Raw genomic sequence first — 21,883 nt, forward strand, 5'->3', positions numbered from 1 at the left:
AAAACACAGCATGTGCTGGGTGGTGAGGGTCTTTGATTGCTGCTGCCCTCTGACAGCAACATTTCCTGTAGATGCTCTCAGCTGTGTCCACCACCTTTTGGAGGGCTTTATGCTCAGGAGTATTGGTGCTTTTATACTAGACAGTGATGCAGCCAGTTTCACCACACGTGTAGAAATCTGCCAGGGTTTCTGGTGTCATACCAAACCTCCGCAAACTCCTGAGGAAGTAGCTGCGCTGGTCTGTTTTCTTCACAATGTCTTTGGTGTGTTGGGTCCAGGAAAGATCCTCTGAGGTGGTGACTCCCAAGAATATAGCTCATTCTCTCCACCTCTGATCCCCCAGTGATCACTGGATTGTGCACCTCTGGATTTCCCTTCCTGAAGTCAACAATCTGCTCCTTAGTTTTGGTGACATTGAGTGCAAGATTGTTGTTGGTGCACCATTCAGCCAAATTTTCACCTTCCTGTATGCTGAGTCATCCCCTTCCTTTATACCACCCACTACTGTGGTATTGTCAGCAACTTGGTAGATGGTGTTATTGTACTGAGCCACACAGTCGTAGATGTAAAGTGAGTAGAGCAGGGGCTAAGAACACAGCCCTGCTCTGGAACTGATGGAGATTGTGGAAGAGAAGTTCTTACCAATCTTCACTGATTGTGGTCTGGAGGTGAGGAAATCCATGATCTGATTTCAGGGGGATGGAGTTTGCTGATCAGTTTTGAGATGATGGTGTTAAATGTTGAACTGTAGTTAATAAAGAGCATCCTGATGATCATCTTTACTGTCCAGGTGATCCAGGGCTTTGTGTGGAGACAATGAAATGGCATCTGCCGTAGACCTGTTCCTACAATAGGCGAACTGGAATGGATCCATGTCGCTGCTCAGACAGGAGCTGGTGTGCTCCAACACCAGCCTTTCAATACACCATCACTGTTGATGTCAGTGCAACTATAGTTGATGGTCATTGAGGCAGGTTACTGCACCCTTCTTGGGCACCAATATGATTGACGCCTGTTTGAAACAGGTGGGCAGGACTCCCTGCTGGAGTGAGATATTACCATGAATACATTGGTAAGTTGGTCAGTACAGATCTTTAATACTCGGCCAGGAACTCCATCGGGGCTGGATGCTTTCCTCAGATTCCCTCTCCTGAAGGCAGCACGTACGTCATCCTTAGATATGGACAGGATGGGATCCTCAGAGGGCGTGGTGGTATGGAGGGGTAATTCTTCACTGTTACTGTAATCAAATTTGGAATAGAAGGCATTGAGTTCATTTTGGAGTGAAGCTTTGCCATCTACTACTTCACCGGATTAGGTTTTGTGGCAGGTTATGGCATTTACGTCCTGTCACAGCTGTTGGGTGTCCCTCATGGTTTCCATTTTCACCCAGAATCTCCCCTTCGCCTGGGAAATAGCTTTCCACTGGTCATACCTGCTGCTGCACCAATCGGTACAGAAATTGGGAAAAATGAGGTGCAAGGAAGACCAATGGAAATGAATAGCTACAGAGGAGTTGCTTCTGCTGTTTTATTGATAAATTTATCTTGCTGGCAAACTGTTTTAATGCACATCACACAGTGAATTTGAACTACATTGTTTGTTGCTATCATAGCAAATGGCTACAAATGGTTCAGATGCTTGGTGTTCATGGTGAAAGTAGTGAACTGGATTTGACAATGGCTGGACGGAAGAAGCCAGAGTAGTGATGATTGGTTCTCACTCTGGAGGCCTGTGACTTGTGGTGTTCCTCAAGGATCAGTGCTGGGACCATTGTTGCTTGTCATCTATATCAATAATCTTGATGATAATGTGGTAAATTGGAAAGTGTGCTGATGGCACTAAGATTGGAGGTGTTATGGATAGGAATATAAAGATTTTCAAAGCTTGCAGAGGGATCTGGACCAGCTGGAAAAATGGAATGAAAAATGGCAGATGGAATTTAATGTAGACAAGTGTGAGGTCTTGCATTTTGGAAGGACAAGATAGGACCTTCATAGTAAATGGTAGGGCACTGAGGAGTGCGGTAGAACAGGGGGACCTGAGAATATAGAAACCCATTTCCTTGTATGTGGTGTCACAGGTGGGTAGGGTTGTAAAGAGAACTCTGACATATTGAGTATAGGAGTTGGGATGTTATGGTAAAGTTGTATAAGACATTGGAGAGGCCAAATTTGGAGTGTTATGTGCAGCTTTGGTCATCTAACTACAGGAAAGATATCAGTAAGATTGAAAGAGTGCAGAGGTTTATTAGAATGTTGCCCAGACTTCAGGAAATAAGTTTCAGGAAAATGTTAAACAGGTTAACATGCTGCCAGGAGCATAGAAGAATGAGGGGAGATTTGATAGAGGTATTTAAAATTATGAGGGGAACAGACAGACAGTAAATGTAGGTTGGCTTTTCCCACTGAGGGTAGGTGCGATACAAACCAGAGGACATGGGTTAAGGGTGAAAGGGGAAAACTTTAAGGGGAGTAAAATCAGAAACTTCACAGAGAGCAGTGGGAGTGTGGAATGAGCTGCCAGCTGAGGTGGTGAACATGGGGCTCAATTTCAAAATTTAAGAAGAATTTGGACAGGTACATGGATGTGAGGCATATGAAGGGCTATGGACTGGGTGCAGGTCAGTGGGACGAGCCAAAAAAAATGGTTCAGCACAGACTAGAAGCATCGAAGTGGCCCGTTTCTATGTAATGTTCTATGGTCAGGAGTCTGATGAGAAACAGACTCCAGGGATTGTTAAAAGGTTTGATTTCAACACTGTTGAGACATGAGAATGCATCAGACTTAGGTTTGTATGGCAAATTTCTACAGATGTGTTGGAAAGTGTGTTGACTGCCTGAATCACAGTCTGGTATGGCAACATCAATGCCCCGGAGTGTAAAGCCCTGCAAATGGTAGTGGGCGTAGCCCAGGACATCACAGGCAAAACCCTGCCAACCATTAAGAACCTCTACGGGGAATACCTTGGAGAGCAGCATTAATCATCATGGATCCACACCACCTAACACACTATGGTCTCGTTGCTACCATCAGGTGTTATGAACGAGCAGCAATAGACAATGAACCAGACAGTTTTTAACTTTAAATCAGTAATTTTATTTTTTATTCTTAAATTATCCTTACACTAAATCTGTGTGGGGTGGGGGTGGGGGTGGGGTGTGTTAAATTCAATGTTGAAGTGTAGGCCTTTGAAACTTGATGCCCAGAATTAATGATGAACTGATGGGAAGACTGGAATTGTGGGTGCAACAGACTCACAAATTCTGCCTTTGAAGAAATGTCCATCCACACGAGCTGTGGTCACAACACTCCTGGTCCTTTTGTGAGCAAGACTCGAACTGGGCAGCCTTCTTGAAGCTTCCAAGACCCTGGTACCGGTCTCAAGTAAATTCACTGTTAGTCACACTAAAAATGAAGCAAGTTGCTTATAAAAAGAACCTCCTGGCACATGTCAATCCACTGAAAAGGCCCAGGAGGCCATGTTGCTCTGAATTCCACAGAAATGCTGGCCACAAGAGCTGCTTCAAAAAGCTGCTTTCTCTCCAGCAGCCGGAATGGTTCTCCTTTGGAAAATAACAATGTCTTTGCAAATGTATCAAATCCAGAAGAGACTGTGACAAACCTTTCCTCAGTTCTTCCAATGGATCAAATTTTCACTGGGCTGTGACTTGTGTTGTGCTTTTGTGAAGTGTTAAATGTTAACTGTGACCACTCGGTCCCTCCTGTCAATACTATCCCTTACAGAGATAATTTCATTTTACTAACATGGGAGCTCAAAATACAAGAAAGAGGTAAAGGTGCCACAAGGTTCACACCACCAGGTTCAGGAAAGGCTGCTCCTCCTCCACCATCAGACTCCTCAATAACAAACTCAATCAGGGATTCATTTAGGGACTCGTACTTGTTCATTTTATTGAATGTGAAGAACAGAGAGAAAATAAAGATGTTTGTTGATATTTCTTGTTTACACATGTACATTGAGTTTGATTTTCCCCTGCCATTAAGTGGTAATTCTGGCTCACCCACAGGAAAAAGAATCTCATGGTTGTATGTGATGATGTGTATGTTCTCTTATAATAAATCTGAAAAAGCAGGAAGGGGACCAGCAATTGTAAATTCTGTTTGATAAAATGGTTTTGCATCTCTGATTGTAAGTGGCTCCTCCCACTATCAGTGTCACTTCTTCAGAGGTATTCACCAGAGATCTGGTGTCATTGATGGGCGTTTGGTGTCATTCCTTACAACAGATCTGTTAGCTATTGTTTTGCTCAAAACATTGGCAATAGAAAAGTAAGGAAGTCTATTCAATTCTGGTGTCTTGTATGGCTCGTTTTTCTTTCCATTGTTGGCAGACCTGCCTTCAGTTGCTTGGAGCCTAACTCTTGGTTCCAGGCAACTGGTTACACAGGTCCCAATGATTTCTAGCATGAATTAGTCAATTTCCTTTAATGTTCCTGTGGGAGGAACTTCCAAAGGCACCAGATAAAGCATTATTTTTGGTGTTGGGGTTGTTGGTTGAAGTCGTGGTTCAATTTTAAATTTTCTCCCTGTGAATCTTGAGGCTGCGATTTCTGTACGGTATTACTTTAATGTTAGTGGCATTCCAAGCATTAAGAGTCGGGGAGTGTCAGTGTTTTTTGGTCTCCTGTGCCAGTTTAAGTGCACATTGTGGATTGTTCAGTTTGAATATCATTCCATTGTTTCCTGAACAAATATCGGTATTTCGACTGTGGATTCCAACAGTTTTTGTGTTGCGATCTGTGGTTAAATCAAAGGGGAGGAGGAAGGGCTACTTTGAAGCCTTCCCGTTGGAAAATTCTGCTGTGCAAATACATTGTGCAGCAGATGACAGTGTCTCAGTTACCAGATCTTTGATTATAGTGGTGTCTAAAATTGGAGTTTTCTGCATTGGTCATATGTCCTTAAAATGTTAATTTAAATAAAAATTACAGATAAAGCACAAATAACAGGTCCTTCTGCCCATGATCCTGTGCCACCCAATATGACCATGTGACCAATTAACTGACTAGCCCCTTACATCAATGGGGGATGGGCAGAAACAGGAGCACCAGAGGAAACCCTCGCAGATCGTGGGGGAAACTGTACAAACTCCTTTCCGATTCGAACCTAGTTCGCTGAGGCTGTAATAGCATGCGCTAACTCTGCTGCCTTTGGCTTTGGCCATGATTAACGAGTATTTACCATCCTTAACAGCAACTATTAATGAGGAAAAGCATTGGGGAGCTATGAATCCCACTCTGTGTCATGCATAGAATCCACGTGGAATGTTCAGTGGCAGGCAATGGTGGTCCTAATTCCTGCTGTGACTCTGCTGGCAACCAACATCTTGTTCAATGAGACTAACCCTGAAAATTGCCAAAGCTGAAAGCAATTGGTAAAGTTATTTATTCCAATGTTTTATTTTACTTTGCTCCAAAGCTAGAAATTTCTGGGTGGCAGAACAAAGTGGGCATTTCCGAGCAATTAAGCGATTAACATTCATCCTGTTGACATTGGCCACATAACAATGAGAGTCCAACTAGCTTCGGGCCATTGTCCAAGTGTTTAAACCTGGATTTGTAATCTGGGAAGAAATCCACCCCACAGAAATTACTTGCTGCTTGTTCTTGATGTCCTTGTCTCTTACCTACTATGGAATTAGTTATGCATTGACCTTCTGAGAGGGTCTTCACAGGCTCAAGTTATGAATCTGCTGGGAACAGGTGGCCTTCAAAAGAATCAACATGTTTGTAATCAACTGATGCAGGAAAGTTGAAGCAGTTGAAAATGTGAATCAGTTTTAGGAATCTGCATATTGGCAACTTTGTTTGAATATAGACCCTTTAACATAAATACAGATTATGAACCCACAGAGTCTGAAAGATTTTCCTCGTGATGTTTTGGCATTAACAACCCACTGCCTAACAATGCTTTTTTTTAAAAAAAAAAGCTCAACAAATTTCATAATATTTGGCAGCTATTTTTAAAGGAATAACTGGGTTGTTGGTCCTTGTTGAAAAGCTGGTATATCAGAACCAGCAAATATTAATGTAGTCAAACTTATTGCAGCTGCCAGATTTTAGAAATGCAGCTTTAACGTCATCAGCCAGCCACTAAAAGTAGGCCCATTGCCAACATCCTTGTAACTAATGGAGCATACTACATGCTTGCAAGTGGATCAGGGAGCAGGATCCAAAATTTACTGAGGCCATCTTGAGAGTTTAGTGGATCACCTTTCCCACAGGAAGGATGTCTTCTGTTTGAGAGCGAGGAGAAGAAAGGAAAATAGAAGCAGAAGGAGGCCACTTGGCCCTCCAGGACTATCATGCCATCTGATGCAGACTGGATTTATCCTGAGACCAGGAATCTGAAAGGGATTTCCACTAAGGGATCAGTGCAGGTGTATGCGGATTTGAGATTACAGATGCGAAGGGGAGAATGGTAACTGTAATTTTTCAGATGAATGCAGTTGAAAACCTTGATGGTGAATTTCTGGAATTTCCACTATAGTTGGGCATTATTTGGGGGAAAGTAGTGGCACTAGCCAAAGGCCTTTCCCCCAAATGAGCACGCAAGACAGACACCCAGAAATGTGCGAGGAATTGTTTATGCAGTTTTGAACTTGGCAGTGCACAAACTCATTTTTTTAGGCCATTATCCATTTACTGCAGCTCTGTTCCTTTGGCACCAGGATTGATGGAGCTGGAGTGGTGTGGTTCAGACTTGGTGCAATTCCCAGAGAGGTGCCCCTATTTTGTGCCATTTAAAATGTGCTTTTTTTCTTTGCACGACACTGGAAAAGAGAAAAACACACATCTGGTGTGGGTCTGTTGACGAGTATTTGTGAGCTGAGTCTTGTGGCAAAAAAGACAGATTGTAATATTTGGCACGATAACTTTTTGTGTGCTGCTGGTGCTCCTGGGACCCCAGGAATAACTACTGGCTTAAGACAAGTTCTCAAATTATGTAGCTTTACAATGTCCCAAAGTACCTCCAAACTCATCAATTAGTATTGAGGCAGCCAGGAAACGTGAATAAGTACATTTGATTCTAAACTGTGTAGTATTTTGAAATAAAAGACAAAACATTGGAAACACTTCAGTCACTCTGAAAGGATTCTCTTTTGCTTCTCTTTCTCTTACTGTAAGGGGTGCTGGGCAATTTCTGCTGATGGTGAATCTTTGTAGACTAAATGCAATTTTGTGTAATATTGCTTCTGTTTTATCACATGACAATAAAAGTATCTTGAATCTTGGAACTTTGTGGGCCAGGCAAAAACTTGTCAGAGAAAAAGAGTTGAGAAACCTTCATTAATAATATTTCTGAATATTCTGAACATGCACCATTTAGTGTCATTTTCAGATTTATTGTCAGTACATACGTGACCCTGGGGTTCTTTTTCCTGTGGGTGATTTAGAATGACCACCTTTTTGTCATGCAAAAACAATGTACACGTGTAAATAAATGGTGCCAAACAGACTCTCAAGACCATAGAAGAGAAAAAAATAATTGATTGCCTTTTGCAAATTTTACTCCAAATTTCTAGTGTATGCACTTTTCAAAAATTCCATCACAGGTTAGTTAATTTATCTCTGGATGGAATGGGAACAGATAAGCTTAGTGATCTCAACTAATGTCACCCAAGGTGTTATTACAGTTCCTACATGAACATGCACCATTTAGTGTCATTTTCAGATTTATTGTCAGTACATACGTGGCCCTGGGGTTCTTTTTCCTGTGGGTGATTTAGAATAACCACCTTTTTGTCATGCAAAAACAATGTACACGTGTAAACAAATGGGGGAATGTAAACAAATTGTGGAATACAGACTGTGCAATACATAGAGAACAAAGAAAATCAATAAAGTGTACAAGTCCGAGTCCTTAAACGAGTCCCTGATTGAGTTTGTTGTTAAGGAGTCTGGCAGAGAAGTAGCATCTGTTCCTGGACCTAGTGGTGCGAGTCTTGTGCTATCTGATGGTAGTATTTTGTGGCCATTGTGATGTATAACATCACTGAAAAGCAATGGAGAGAAATTGTAGGCCTATTTGTTGCTTGACACCCAATGGGCAATAATCTAGTATATATGTTGTAAATGTATGATGAAAGCTTGACAAAGTTGTATTTGGGATCTGTGAGTGATCATAATGGGAACTTCTCATTCAGTTCAGTTGCTGTTTTCTGAAGAACCCATCATTCTCCCACTGACTCCATGGCCGCTCACATCAAGTGCACCCAGTTTCATGATGACTTGTTCACAGCGTGTCAGAACTTGATTGGAAGAAAAACGTGCAGTGTCCTAAAAAACACAAAATACTGGAGCTGCTGCGAATCGAAAATAAATCAGAAAATTCTGGAAGCATTCATTTGGTTCAGCAGAATTCATGAAAGGAGTTAGTGCTAACTTTTCCCAGTTAGCTTTGAGGGGAAAAAAAGGGGGAAGAGAGGGGGATAGAGAAAACTAAGGGCAGGGCAGAGATGCATTGGTGATCAGGTGAAGTGACTGACATCTCTTCACTTGAAGGCACCACAGCGACGACACTCCCTGTGAAGACCGAAGCGGGCAAGGCTACCAGCCACCATTATGTCAATCTTCACTAGGAGCTCTATTGAGAGCATCCTGGCCAGCTGCATAGCAGTGTGGTACAGTTGCTGCGGAGAAATGGATTGGAGGTCAATGAGAATGGCAGACAGGATCTCTAGAGTCACCTTCTCTTCCCTCTCAGATCTACTAGTATTGTTGTTTGAAGAGGGGGTGTAAAATCATTGAGGATCCCTTCCATCCTGCACAAATCATTCAGCTCCTCCTGTCAGGAAGGGGATACAGGAGTATCAGAGCCAAAACCACCAAGCTGAGGAACAGCTTTTTCCCACTGGCAGTGAGAATACTGCTCACACTGACCATCTGCGACTCTTGTATTCATGAAACAATATTACTTGTTTTATGTATGAATTCTTGTCCTGCACATGTTTGTCTGTATGTGTGTTGTGTCTGATTGTATCTGTGTTTTGTAAAGAAGTACTTGTGCAATCAGATGATAATAGACTTGAAATGGAGCTGAATGGTGGTGGTGGTTGAAAGGAATGGTTGTGGCCTATGAATGGCAAAAGGGAATGTGTCCAGGATAAAATCTGAAAGTAAACGAGAAAGATGTAAGAATAGCATGGTTAATTACATGAAATTATTGAATTGATTGAGTCTGGAAAGCTGCTTTGTCCCAAGTCAGAAGATGAAGTGCAGTTCTTTAACTTTGAAACTGTACAGCTTTCTGTAAGTTGCCAGTATCTGCAGTTTTTAAAAAAATAAATAATCTCAAGGTATTTATGAATATGATGGAGAATTTAAAGTGACTTTGTGATAACCATCTGTTTTCTCCTGTGAGGGAATAAACCAGCCATGTCAATTCGTTCATTTCATTTTGAGGTGTGAAATCTTTCCCACTGTGACCAAATGATTCCGTTATCTATATCTGCAAAATATTACAAGAAGTAAACAATTCTGACTTCTACTCTATCTCGTCCTGCCCACATGTCCAATTCTCTACAGTGTGTCCAATGAAATGCGAGCTGACTCGAACCAACCCTTTCGGGTGACTGCTTATTTCATCTGCTTGAAAAATGAAATTCTGGGGGGAGTTAGGGGTTTCAGCAGGGAGATGTACACAGGATCCATAGTGTGGGGGAACGTGAAGAACTGGGGACTGAAGTTCCAATGAAAGTGCCACTCGTTTATGATGGAGAAGAATAAGAATTATATTTCTCAGAAGCTTGTGCATGTTTAGAGCTGTTGTCTCTACAGATCTGTTGAGCCTGAGTGATTATATCCCAGTGGATTCTACCCTCAATAATTGACATGGAGTTGAAGGTTATGGTGATTCAGCATGATGATGGAATCAAGACCAGGATGGGAGTAGCTATGATTGCATTGAACAGTGGACCAGGCTTTGGGCAGTTTGACCATTTCTCTTGTTTCTTGTGCTCATTTGTAAAGACATTTCTTTAGTGCATCTAGACCACTTAAAATTATGATTGACCCTCTCGGTGCTATTGGCAAAAGGGGAAAAAGATGAATAGTTCTGAGCATGGATTATTGATCTAAAACTTTATTTTTCTCCTCAGATGTGCCTGATGTTGTTGACTTTTCCTGCATATTTTTGATTATTTAATGCACATAATTTTGAAGGGCCCTGTAATGGGGAATTTGTTAACTTTATTTCTTGTGAGGCTCTATGAAAGGGATATTTAAATACAGATATTATCTAAACATTCTTCACAAAAGGAGAAAGTAGGTTTGTGAAAGAAGAATTTTTCCAATGTCCTACGCCCAGTTTATTCCAGGAATAAATTCAGCCCCCATCCCCTACAGATCCTCTTGACGTCTGCTCTGCTTAGTTCACCAATCACGCAACGCACAATCTCAAGCAACCAGAAAATTCATTTATCCAGCATCTACCAATCCCCATTGGCTTTGGTGTCTAAATCTTGATGGGATTTATCTTGGGTACCCAAACTCTCATGGGATCAGTGCAGCCCAAAATGATGGGTCGAGTTTATGACCAACTATTTGGATCTCTGGTTTTTAATAACCAAATTGTTGCAAATCCATGTTCTCTTTCAGTCAGATTACCTAAGGCAAGGGTGCGGAATATGTAGCTGGTTGAAATGGTTAATGTGCCTTGCACTTCGGGAGAGGCCACATGCATGAGGGCGAAAGGAATAGAAATAACATTGAAATGGAAGAGTGGGAGAAATTGAGTGGTTTGCAAGGTTCCCCTTTCTCCCAAATCCTCCACATGTATTGCCAGGATTATGCATCTTCACATGCTATTAAACTATTGGAAGGTACCACATCAGAACAGGATAGGGTCCTTGTTTGAACTGCACAGGGTACACCTCTTCCAGCACCCATCAGGAACAAGACATCACTATCTTGTCCCTATTCCATTGAAATGGTGATGTTGCTGTAAGATTGGTATACCAGGATAGAGTTTGGGAATCCCTTTCCGACTTTCTAGGTCCTTTATGATAAGTGTATACAGTAAATTCATTATTCATAATTCAAGCAACCGGCATCCACAAGCAACTGGAAAAAATAGTGGAAAATAAATTTTAAAAAAAGTTTAAAATTGGCACGCCTCCCCGTTAGTTCACCAATCACGCAACACACAATCTCAAGCAACCAGAAAATTCATTTATCCAGCATCTACCAATCCCCATTGGCTTTGGTGTCTAAATCTTGATGGGATTTACCTTGGGTACCCAAACTCTCATGGGACCAGTGCAGCCCAAAATGATGGGTCAAGTTTATGACCAACTATTTGGATCTCTGGTTTTTAATAACCAAATTGTTACAAAGTTTGCACAAAGTTTGCCCACAGGTTGGCACAAATGAAGGTTAAATTGGCAGTCTGGAGCAGAGCATCTGTGTAGTTCCTCACATGCTTCTGTTTTGGCAGCCTTGTGTGGGTAGGTCACAAGGCAAGCTGTTGTGGGAATTGAGTTTGCCAGGACTTAACGTAGCAGGGACTGCTATTCTGAGTTTGGAGATCTTATAATGGGGAGGGTGGAACTTTGTTTTTGCAGTTGGCTGTTCCTCTCTTGACCTGGAAATTCCAAATGTTGACACAGAGAATAAATGGAAAGCCCTTCCATGCAATTGTTTAATGTGGACAAAATTGACTTGCAACTCTATTCAGGGGGGAAAAAACTCTCATTTTCAAAGGGTGGGTTATTGTGTTATGCCAGCTAATAAACCTATTAAACTGGCGAGTTTAATCTTTTCACAACTTTGTATAGTAAATCCAGGCACATTGCTTTCACAATCTGTCCCATTTTTATTAAATAGCACTTCTGTTTCTGATGCATGATGCTTCCTGCAGATGACAATAAGTAATAGAGTGAGAGGAATGACTAATGTATGGGTCGACTTGTGCCTTTGACAAACTCCATGGTAAAGATAAATACTCTATATGAGACTTGGAACTGGAGGCATTTTGGATCTGCATAGTTGGGTAACCGCACCCAATGCTTTGCTAATCTCAAGTCAAGTCAAATCGTGTTTATTTGTCATTCATACCATAAACCTTGTAGTGTACAGTGAAAACAAGATAACATTTCTCCAGAGCATGGAGCTGCTTATTTACATGAATAAATTACCTCTGAAACTTTTTTATAAATAATGCAAATAGCATATCACTTATAAATATCATGTTACATTTGCTAGCCCTGTGTTCTCGGAGTTCAGAAGCCTCCCGGCTTGGGGGAAATAAAGCCTCTTGTAATCTGATTGTGAGGGCCTGAATGCTTCAGTACCTCTTCCTGGATGGCAGGAGGGAGAACAGATTGCAGGAGAGGTGTGTAGAATCCTTCACGATGTTTATGGCTTTCTGCAAAACAACAGCTGTTATAAAAATCCATCGTGGCAGGGAGAGAGATCCCAATAATCCTCTCAGCAGTCTTTACAATCTGCTGCAGGGACTTGTTCTGAGATGGTACAGTTCCTGAAACAGGCAGTGATGCAGTTGCATGGGATGCTCAGTGCTTTCCCCGTAGAATGTAGGAGGGTGGAAGCTGAACTTTCCTCAACCTCCGCAGGAAGTAAAGGACCTATTGGGCCTTCTTGGCAATGGATCTGGCGTTGGGGAACCAGGAGACGTCCTCCACCAGGTGCACACCAAGGAATTTGGTGCTCATAACTACCTTGATGGCGGAGCCATCGATGGTCAGTGGAGAGTGGTCCCTACCCCCTGGGCTCTCCTGAAGTTGACCACTAATGTCCTTTGTTCTGTTGATGTCAGGTATAGGTTGTTGTCTCTGCACCCGTCTCAGAGAAGATGAGTTTTGTTGGTGAGTAATTTTGACCCATTTCATAACATGCCACATCAAAGTGCATATCAAGACTGTTAGCAAATCAAACTCATCTTCAAACCATGAGGTATTGGGTTTTGGTGACCGGAGGATTGATGAAAGAACTAGATTTAAAATTACAGGACGGTAGCAGGTCTCTCTGGTCCATGAATCCATGTCTCACAAATTAACCTATAACCTTTGTACATTTCTAAGAGTCGGAGAATGTACAAATGCCTATAACAGTCAGTGTGCTAATAACCATGTTGCCAATTTTGAGGGAAGTGTGAAAAGGAGAGAGAGTTGAGGTCTGGGGTGGGAATTCCTGAGCTTGGTATCCAGGCAGTTAGCACAATTTCCTGCCCAAATTCAGAAGGAGTTGGTGCTAATCTAAAATGACATGCAATTTAAAACCATTTGAAGCCCTTAACAATGGGGATTTGTGGTTTTTGTTTGAAGAAAATGTGAAGCTGATATGGGTGATTGATGACCACTGGAGTCTATACCCTATGATTAGATCACTGATTTGAAACTCTAGATCTTGGCTGACGGTGTTCATATTTTAAAAAAAAAAATCACTCTTAGCAAATTGAAGTTACCAAATAAATAATTCCAATACATAATGGAAATTTAAAAAAAACATTTAAATTCAATTTATTAAGAGAAAATTAAGTTCAATGATAATGGAAATATGCACAAAATGGCCACTTTAAGTTGAATTTACGTACAATAGGTATCACAATTTCACTTTGATTGAAGCTATCTCCACGTCCCCATTTTACTCCCAAGCCCACACCCTGCCAGCATTGACACCTGAGTGCAGTTACGTGCAATAGATGAGGAGATGCATTGTTGAGACAGCTTTTCTCACTGTCTGGTGGACATAAGGTGGCTCACAGCTCTATTTTGAACATGACATTGGAATTTGTCCCTGATGTCTTGACTACCCCTCCATCAATGACTTGGGGTGGGAAACAAAACAGTCTGGTTGCTGAGAGACTTCCTACGTTGTGGCTTTGCATTAATTCATTGACTTTATCTTTGCAGTGAACAGGAATTAGTAAAAGGCATTGAGTTGATGCAAGTTCTTTTCTCAGAAACACCACCAATCACTTGACTTTTTAAACTCAAGCCATGCACTAAAGATTATAGTGGGTGACTAACTTTGAACAAACCTGCCCAACTTCCTACAATTTCTCGTCCCTTGTACAATTGATGAATACTTCAGCATGTTCTCGGAAACAACACCGACTGCTTTAGTTTCAGCCACACTGACAATGTCATAATGACACGTTTGTTAATGTATGAAGTTGGTCTTGGGACCGGTGAATAATAAGTGCTGCCTTTCCTTCACCCATGTCCATGTTGGTTCTTGATAGAGATCAGCAAATATTGGCAAAGGGTCCTGCAGATACTGTGACCTCAACAGCCAAACAGATCCCAGTCACAGAAGTGATTTGTTTGTTGAGATCATGGTATCTGTGGGACTTGAGTGACAGGGCTGAATGGACTTTTTTGATGAATTGTGTTGTAATCTGCCTCGAAATTTGGTTAGATTGAGTACAATGGTGAAAGGTTCTGCATGGATGAGTATTGTACAGGAGAATCTAGTTACTGAACAACCAGTCTTGTTAAACATAACATTAATTGACCACAGCACCCATCGATCATGATCGAAGATGCAGAAGAGATCAAAGTTCAGGTTTATTGTCTGACTGAATACAACCCTGAGATTCTTCTATCGGCAGGTGCCAAAATCACCACTTATTAGTAGTGAAAAAAAACTTGAAATATACATATAAACAAATTTTTAAAAAGTAAACAAACTGTGCAATGCAGGGAGAAAAAAAATCAATGAAGTGCATAAATGAGTCCCTGATTGAATTTGTTGTTGAGTCTGATGATGGAGGGGGAGCAGCTGTTACTGAACCTGGTGGGGCGAGTCTCGTGGCACCGATACCTCTTTTCCGACGGCAGCTTTCCCTGTAGATGTTCTCGATGACAAGACTCACCTAGACTGGGTTTACTTCATTATAAACTTCCATTGCATTCCCCTCTGATTTTTTTTTTTGAAAGTGTTGTTTGCTATTGATTTCCCAGCTAGTGTCTATGATATGTACCGGAAACCAATCCACTGCAATCCAGCAGCCAAGTTCCAAGGTAAGTGTAATATCAGGTTAATTTGTCAGCCCTACAAAGGAAGCCAATCTGCAGGAGAAGCAGAAATAACATTATGGTCATTCACATCTGATAGGTTTCACCACCTCCTAGATTCTTTAAGCTCATCAAACTTTATAGCTAATCTGCCTTGTCTGTACAGAGGCAATTGAGGAGAGTCCATCTCTGTGTGAAATAGAAAATGGCCTTCTGCAGCATTTAGACCTTGTGCCTGGCTAACTCATAAAACAGGATAATAATGAAGGTACCAATTAATGTCATTTCAAGACAAACTACTATTTTTGTGAAGCAGGGTTCTCTAATTAGAACTACTGATGATGAGTTGTGAGGTGCTGTTAAGAGGTTATTTCACTTTATTAATCCTCCCTTAACTAACCTCCATGTCCCCATTGCCCTGACTCCTTTATGCACAGACATTGATGTTTTGTGGGCATTATTCTGGCCTCAGGTCAGAGGTACAAGTCCCACACCCAAGACCTGACCAAATAAATTATGCTCCTACCGTAAAACCCCTGAATTCAAGCAACTGGCAGCCTTGAGCACCTGGCAAAAAAAAAGGAAAATAAATAGGTTTAAAAAAAATACGAAAGTTTAAAATTGGCGCCTCCTAGCAGTTAGTTCGCCAATCATGCAATATGCAATCTCAAGCAATGTGGGTGGGGGGGTGGGGGGGGGGATCGGTCGGTTGGTCTGGAAAAAAAAAAAGCAGCACCCACACACGTGGCCCTCAACTATCCAATTTCTAGACCAAGTTGAGCAGGACAGTCTGTGAATGCTGTGCTTGCAGTGTAATGCACAAAGGTGCTGGAGAAACCCAGCAGATCCCACAGCATCCATAGGGATCAAATGTATAATATAGCCAATGTTTCAGGCCTGAGCCCTTGGTTAAGGTATGAGCAGAAAGCAGGCAGGCAGCTGAATTAAAAGTTGGAGGGAGGAGCAGTTTTGGAACCTTTATTAGATAAATCTCTGAAGAAAGTTAAGAAATCCAAGTTGGCAGTTCAGGTCCAAGCGTTGATGAAAGTTCTTAGTAGATATTTGGAGATGTCTTAATCCAACAGAGAAAGATTTCTCCTTTTATTCATCTAGACATGAATCATTTTCAAGGATTGACTTTTTTTTCAGTATCGGCACACTTACTAGGGAAAATACAACAAGCGGAATATAAAAGTAGGGTGATTTCAGATCATTCTTTGTTATATTTTACATATGCAACTTATGAGAAAATCCAAGTGGCCTATCATTGGAGGTTTAATACAATGTTGTTTAAAAAATATGGAATTTTTTGAAAAAACAAATTCATTTTTTTTGAAAGAAAATTCTAATTCTGTTCAAAGTAAGTTTGTATTATGGGATGCTATGAAAGCCTATTTGAGAGGACAAATAATTAGTTATACTTCTAAAATAAAAAAGAATTGATTAAATCAGAGTTTTGAATTGGAGAAACAAATTGATGAGTTAGAAAAGGAATTTCAGAAAGATGCTACAGAAGATCAGAAAATAGAATTATCTAGGTTGAAATTGGAATATAATACTTTGCAATCTTATCAATTTGAATGTGTGATTAATAGGACTAAACAACGGTATTATGAATGGGGAGAGAAAGCACATAAGGTACTGGCGTGGCAATTAAAGAAAGAACAGATTTCGAGGACTATTAATGCTCTCAGACGGAATTTCCTTATTATAAACCTCGTGAGATTAACTATGAATTTTGCTCATTATATAAAAAGTTATATACATCTGAAGGAAAATAAGAAACTGGATCGATTGATTTTTTTTTTAATCACAGTTGAATTTACCGATATTAGAGGATGCAGATATACAGGAGTTAGAAGAACCATTTACTGATTCAGAAATTAAAATGGCTTTGCTGGAAATGCCGAACGGTAAATCGCCTGGTGATGGATTTTCGGTTGAATTTTATAAAATTTTTTAATGATTTATCTACAGTGTTTGGGGATGCATTATGTCAAGTTGGAGAACATTGTGATTTGCCCGAGTCTTGTTCTAGTGCTTTAATTACAGTAATTCCAAAAAAAGATAGAGATCCTTTGAAGGTATCTTCATATAGACCAATTTCGTTGTTAAATGTAGATTATAAAATAATAGCTAAAATGTTAGCGAGTAGATTGGCTAAATTTTTACCTGTTGATTCATATGGATCAAACAGGTTTTATAAAGAATAGATGTGCTTCAGATAACATTTTGCGCGTGATTAATTTGATTAATAGATTTCGACAATCTTCAGATCATCCGATGATGATATCTCTAGATGCAGAAAAGGCATTTGATAGAGTTGAATGGAACTTTTTGTTTAAAGTTTTGGAGAAATTCAAGTTTGGTCCTTTTTTATTGGTTGGATTAGGGCTCTATATAGTAAACCAGTAGCTAGAGTATTGACGAATGGTTTGATTTTGGAACCCTTCAAGCTAACTCGATCAACTCGTCAAAGTTGTCCTTTATCACCGACTTTGTTTGCGTTAGTGATTGAACCTTTAGCACAGTTGATTGATAAGACAAAATACACAGATACAAGGTATGAAAGTTTTAGATGAGGAGCATAAAATTAATGTATTTGCTGATGAGTATTGGTGTATCTAATAAACCCAGCTCAGTCACTTTTGCATTTGAAGGAATGTTTAATACAATATGGATGTCTTTCTGGATATAAAATTAATTGGGGAAAAAAGTGAAATATTACTGGTAAGTGAAGGAGATTATTCAGTTTGTAAGAATATTATTAATTTGAAGTGGACTGATCGAATTAAATATCTAGGTATAATTTTGAATGTTAATGATCAATCTTTATATAAATTAAATTATCTTCTGTTAATGAAAAAAATTTAAACTGATTTGATCAAATGGAAAGCTTTACCTATTAATTTAATGGGTAGGATAAATACAATTAAGATGAATATCTTTCCGCGTATACAATATTTGTTTCAATCTATTCCGTATTTACTTGATAATATTTTTTTCTCAAAATTTGAATAAAATGATTGGAGTTTTTATGGAGAGGTAAATTTTCGAGAGTAGTTTTGAATAAATTAACTTGGAAATATGAGTTAGGGGGATTACGTTTACCACATTTTCAAAATTATTATGAAGCAGCCCAACTTAAATTTATTAGTTCATTGATGGATTTGGTACGGCCTCCTAGTTGGGCCAAAATTGAGATGGCAAATATTTCTGAATTTGAAATGCATCAATTTTTGTTTAGATGGAATATAAATTTGTTACAACAATATAATGTGCCTATACTAAAACATTTAATGAAGTTGTGGATAAAGAAAAATAAAATGACAGGCTCTAGGGGTAAATTATCGGCTTTGACTCCGTCGTATAATAATAAACATTTCTTTTTCAATACATAATCGAAGTTTATTGCATTGGAGATTTAAAGGTGTGAAAAATTTGGGAGATTGTTTTAGAGGGTAAATTTTTATCTTTTAATCAGATGAGGGAAGGTTTTGGTATTGATAAGAATTCTTTGTTTCTATATTATCAAATTCGATCTTTGGTAAGATGTATGTTTGGTAGAGATATGATTTTACCTCAAATAACTAAATTTGAGACTTTTATGAAGGTACCAGAGAAGGGTTATATTTCATCTATGTATCAAACATTACAGGATGATATGAAGAAAAAGGTTGGGATAGAGCTAAAAGTAAATGGGAAGCGGATACTTGTTTTATTTTTTCTGAAGATGATTGATTAGATATTTGTCATGATAGTGTAACTAGATTGATAAATGCATGTTATGCAATGATTAACTATAATTTTTTATATCAATTATATTTAACATCTGAAAAATTAAAAAAGTATGGTTTTCATGAATCGGAATTGTGTTTTAGATGTGGTGATACGGTTGAAACTTTTTTTCATGCTGTTTGGTCATGTATACATATACAATCTTTTTGGAAGAAAATTCAATCGTTTTTAGAATATCTGTATAAGATTAAAATAGTTTTAGATACAACAGTATTTTTATTGGGTAGTTTGCAACCTTTGAAAGGCTTGGGATTAGATAAGTTTCAGTTTGCTTTTGTATATTTAGCTTTATCCGTAGCGAAAAAAATGTATTGCTAGTACATGGAAAGATACAAATATGATTGATATTAATAGGTGGCATAATGAGATGAAATATTGTTCAATAATAGAAAAAATTACATATGTTTCGTGTGATAATAATTATTTTTTTATTAATAAGTGGTCGTTATATTCAGAATATTTACATTTCAATTTACATTGATTAGATCTTTATATATATATATTTAATTTTTCTTCAATATTTTTTCTTTTCTCTTTTTAAAAAATAACGTTCATGTTTATAGTTAATTGTTGTATATGTCATATTATTTGTCTTTTGAACGAATAAATAGTTTTTTTTTTAAAAAAAAAGGAGAGGACAGTACAAGGAGAGTCATTTTATGTGAATTAGTAGAAGGATTACTAAGGATTTAATTGTTGTTTTTCACCAAGCGAGGTGTTGGGGGGGGTTTGGGAAAGGCACATCACATTTTTAAAAAGTGCCTGAATCATCACTTGTCAAGTCCATGTCTCCAAGAACTAGGAAGTGAGACTAAGGAGTTTGTACGTTCTTTCTCTGGGAGGCCAGAATAGAAACAAAGGAACAAATGGCCTCCTTTACGTAATTTTCTGAAACTGGCTGCTGCAATTTAAAACTTCATGACAGCTTTAGCAGAATGAAAATGACTGCCTGATCTCTTTCATTCAAATCATCTCTCATTTCATAGCTTTGAAAGACATTGTACTCACTCATAAGGGCAGCAGAGAAATAAATACCGTGCCCTTGCTCTTCAACCTTTTAAAGAGGAAACTGAATCATGCAGTGAGCAAACAGGATCTTCAATCTGTTGAGTCTACCACGCACCCAGGAACTGCAGATCCAACCAGTGGTCATGTAGCTATCAAACTCAGTAAAAAGCAGAAGGTTGGGGCAAACCAAGAGACTAGACGTATGGAACAGGCTGCCCAAGGAATTGGTGTAAGTAGCTACAGTTATGAAGCTTAAAAGACAGGCACATCAATATGGATAGGCAAGGATTGGGTGCAGTTTTGGTCACCTAACTACAGGAAAGATATTAATAAGATAGAAAGTGCAGAGAAAATTTACTAGGATATTGCTCAGACTTCAGGAACTGAGTTACAGGGAAAGTATAAACAGGTTAGGACTTTTTTCCCTGGCGTGTAGAAGAATGAGGGGAGATTTGATCAAGGTATTTAAAATGATGAGGGGGATAGACAGTAAATGTAGGTCGGCTTTATTCCACTGAGGGTAGGTGAGATACAAACCCCGGGGGACATGCGTTAAGGGTGAAAGGGGAAAATTTTAGGGGGAACTTGTTTACACAGAGGGGTGGGAGTGTGGAACAAGCTGCCAGCTGAAGTGGTGAATGTGGGCTCAATCTTGGCACTTAAGAAGTTGGACAGGTAGGTGGATAGGAGAAGAGTGGAGGGATATGGACTGGGTGCAGGTCAGTGGGGCTAGGCAGGGAAATGTTTTGGCACAGACCAGAGGGGCCGAGATGGCCGGTTTCTGTGTCATAATTGTTCTATGGCTCCTTGACTAGAAAGATGTTGGCCAAATAGGACCAGTTCAGGTAGACAAATCTCTCCATTTGGACAAATTGGGTCAATGGACACATTTCTTTGCTATTTTACTCAACTCCAAGATTAGAATTTAAAACTTTTTGGTCTCGATGAGATTAGCGAGGTAAGGGGGGTAAAAACTGCAACTATGTCAGTACCAGGCTGCAGGGGTGCGGTGCTAATTGTTTTGAGTGCCGGAGTTAATCAATAACAGCACAAGGAGGTGCTGGAACTGTCCCCCACCCACCCTCGGTGAGCTCCAGCAGCTTTGCACCCTGCTAGGCTGAGAATTTTAAATATGAGAGATTGATTTTTTTGGCATACAACACAGTGATGGATGGGCCCTTCCAGTCCACCAGGCCATGCTGCCCAAATACACCCGTTAACCTACAAACCTCCTCTTTTCGGAAGGTGAGGAGAACCCAGAGTCACAGGAAGAACGTACAACTCCTTACAGTCAGTGGTGGACACTTAAATAAACTCAAGGAACAGGATCTAATAGAACTTGGAGAGGGGTGGGAGCTGTGCAGAAGAGAATGTGATTGAAGGAGGCAGAGTAAAATCGTGTCAAAAGCAAGGAATGGTTCCTGGGGTTTCTATATTCATGTGTCTGTCGGATGCAAGTGTTCCTCATTTATGCTGACCTCAAACTGCTCACTGACAGTCCTGTGCACAAACTGAGGTCTGTATTAAGTGTATATTTGCACTAGCCATCCCTAGTGCCTATTCTATAAAGCCCCTCCTCCACAAGACCTGAGCTTCCAGACCCAAGTCTTCTGCATTAAGCCATCCTCATCAAAACCTGATTAGAAAAATCCTATTAAACTCCAATCCAGCACTGATAATGAAAGCTTTAGGCATCAGGAGCACACTGTGGAGTGGAAGGAGGTTCATAGTAACAAATGAATGGTTTCAATGTAGCAGAACATGCAATTAATTATTCAGGCATTTCTGAGAAGCCCAGGGGAGTGCTGGTGATGGACCAGCATGCTGATGGACTAATGAATGAGCTGGCTTAGTGAAATCTCAGGAAGAGGCCTCCATTACAGTGGGTAAGAGGTCAAATTCACTTTATTACTGGCTGCTCTGGGCTGCTGGGGTCATCCAATGAGTTATTAGCAGGACTGCAACAATCTTCAAAAGGAGACAAACAAAAACCATCAATGGGTCGCAAGCAGATGTCTGCAGAGGGGAATTGAAATGCATCTAGTGTACTGTTCTGACAGAACACACGGGCCC

At 39.9% G+C, this 21,883-nt stretch overlaps 1 protein-coding gene across 2 annotated transcripts in view; it reads left to right on the forward strand.

Moving 5' to 3' along the window:
* The window catches only part of LOC138758771 (transducin-like enhancer protein 4), a 209,670-nt gene that overhangs the window by 47,057 nt on the left and 140,730 nt on the right, over positions 1–21,883 (forward strand). For both annotated transcript variants that reach the window (XM_069928143.1, XM_069928144.1), the window contains exon 6: positions 12,479–12,516. In XM_069928143.1, coding sequence (XP_069784244.1) covers positions 12,479–12,516 — 38 coding nt within the window. The remainder of the gene's footprint in view (positions 1–12,478; positions 12,517–21,883) is intronic.

The sequence above is a fragment of the Narcine bancroftii genome, chromosome 3 (assembly GCF_036971445.1).
Source record: "Narcine bancroftii isolate sNarBan1 chromosome 3, sNarBan1.hap1, whole genome shotgun sequence".
NCBI lineage: Eukaryota > Metazoa > Chordata > Chondrichthyes > Torpediniformes > Narcinidae > Narcine > Narcine bancroftii.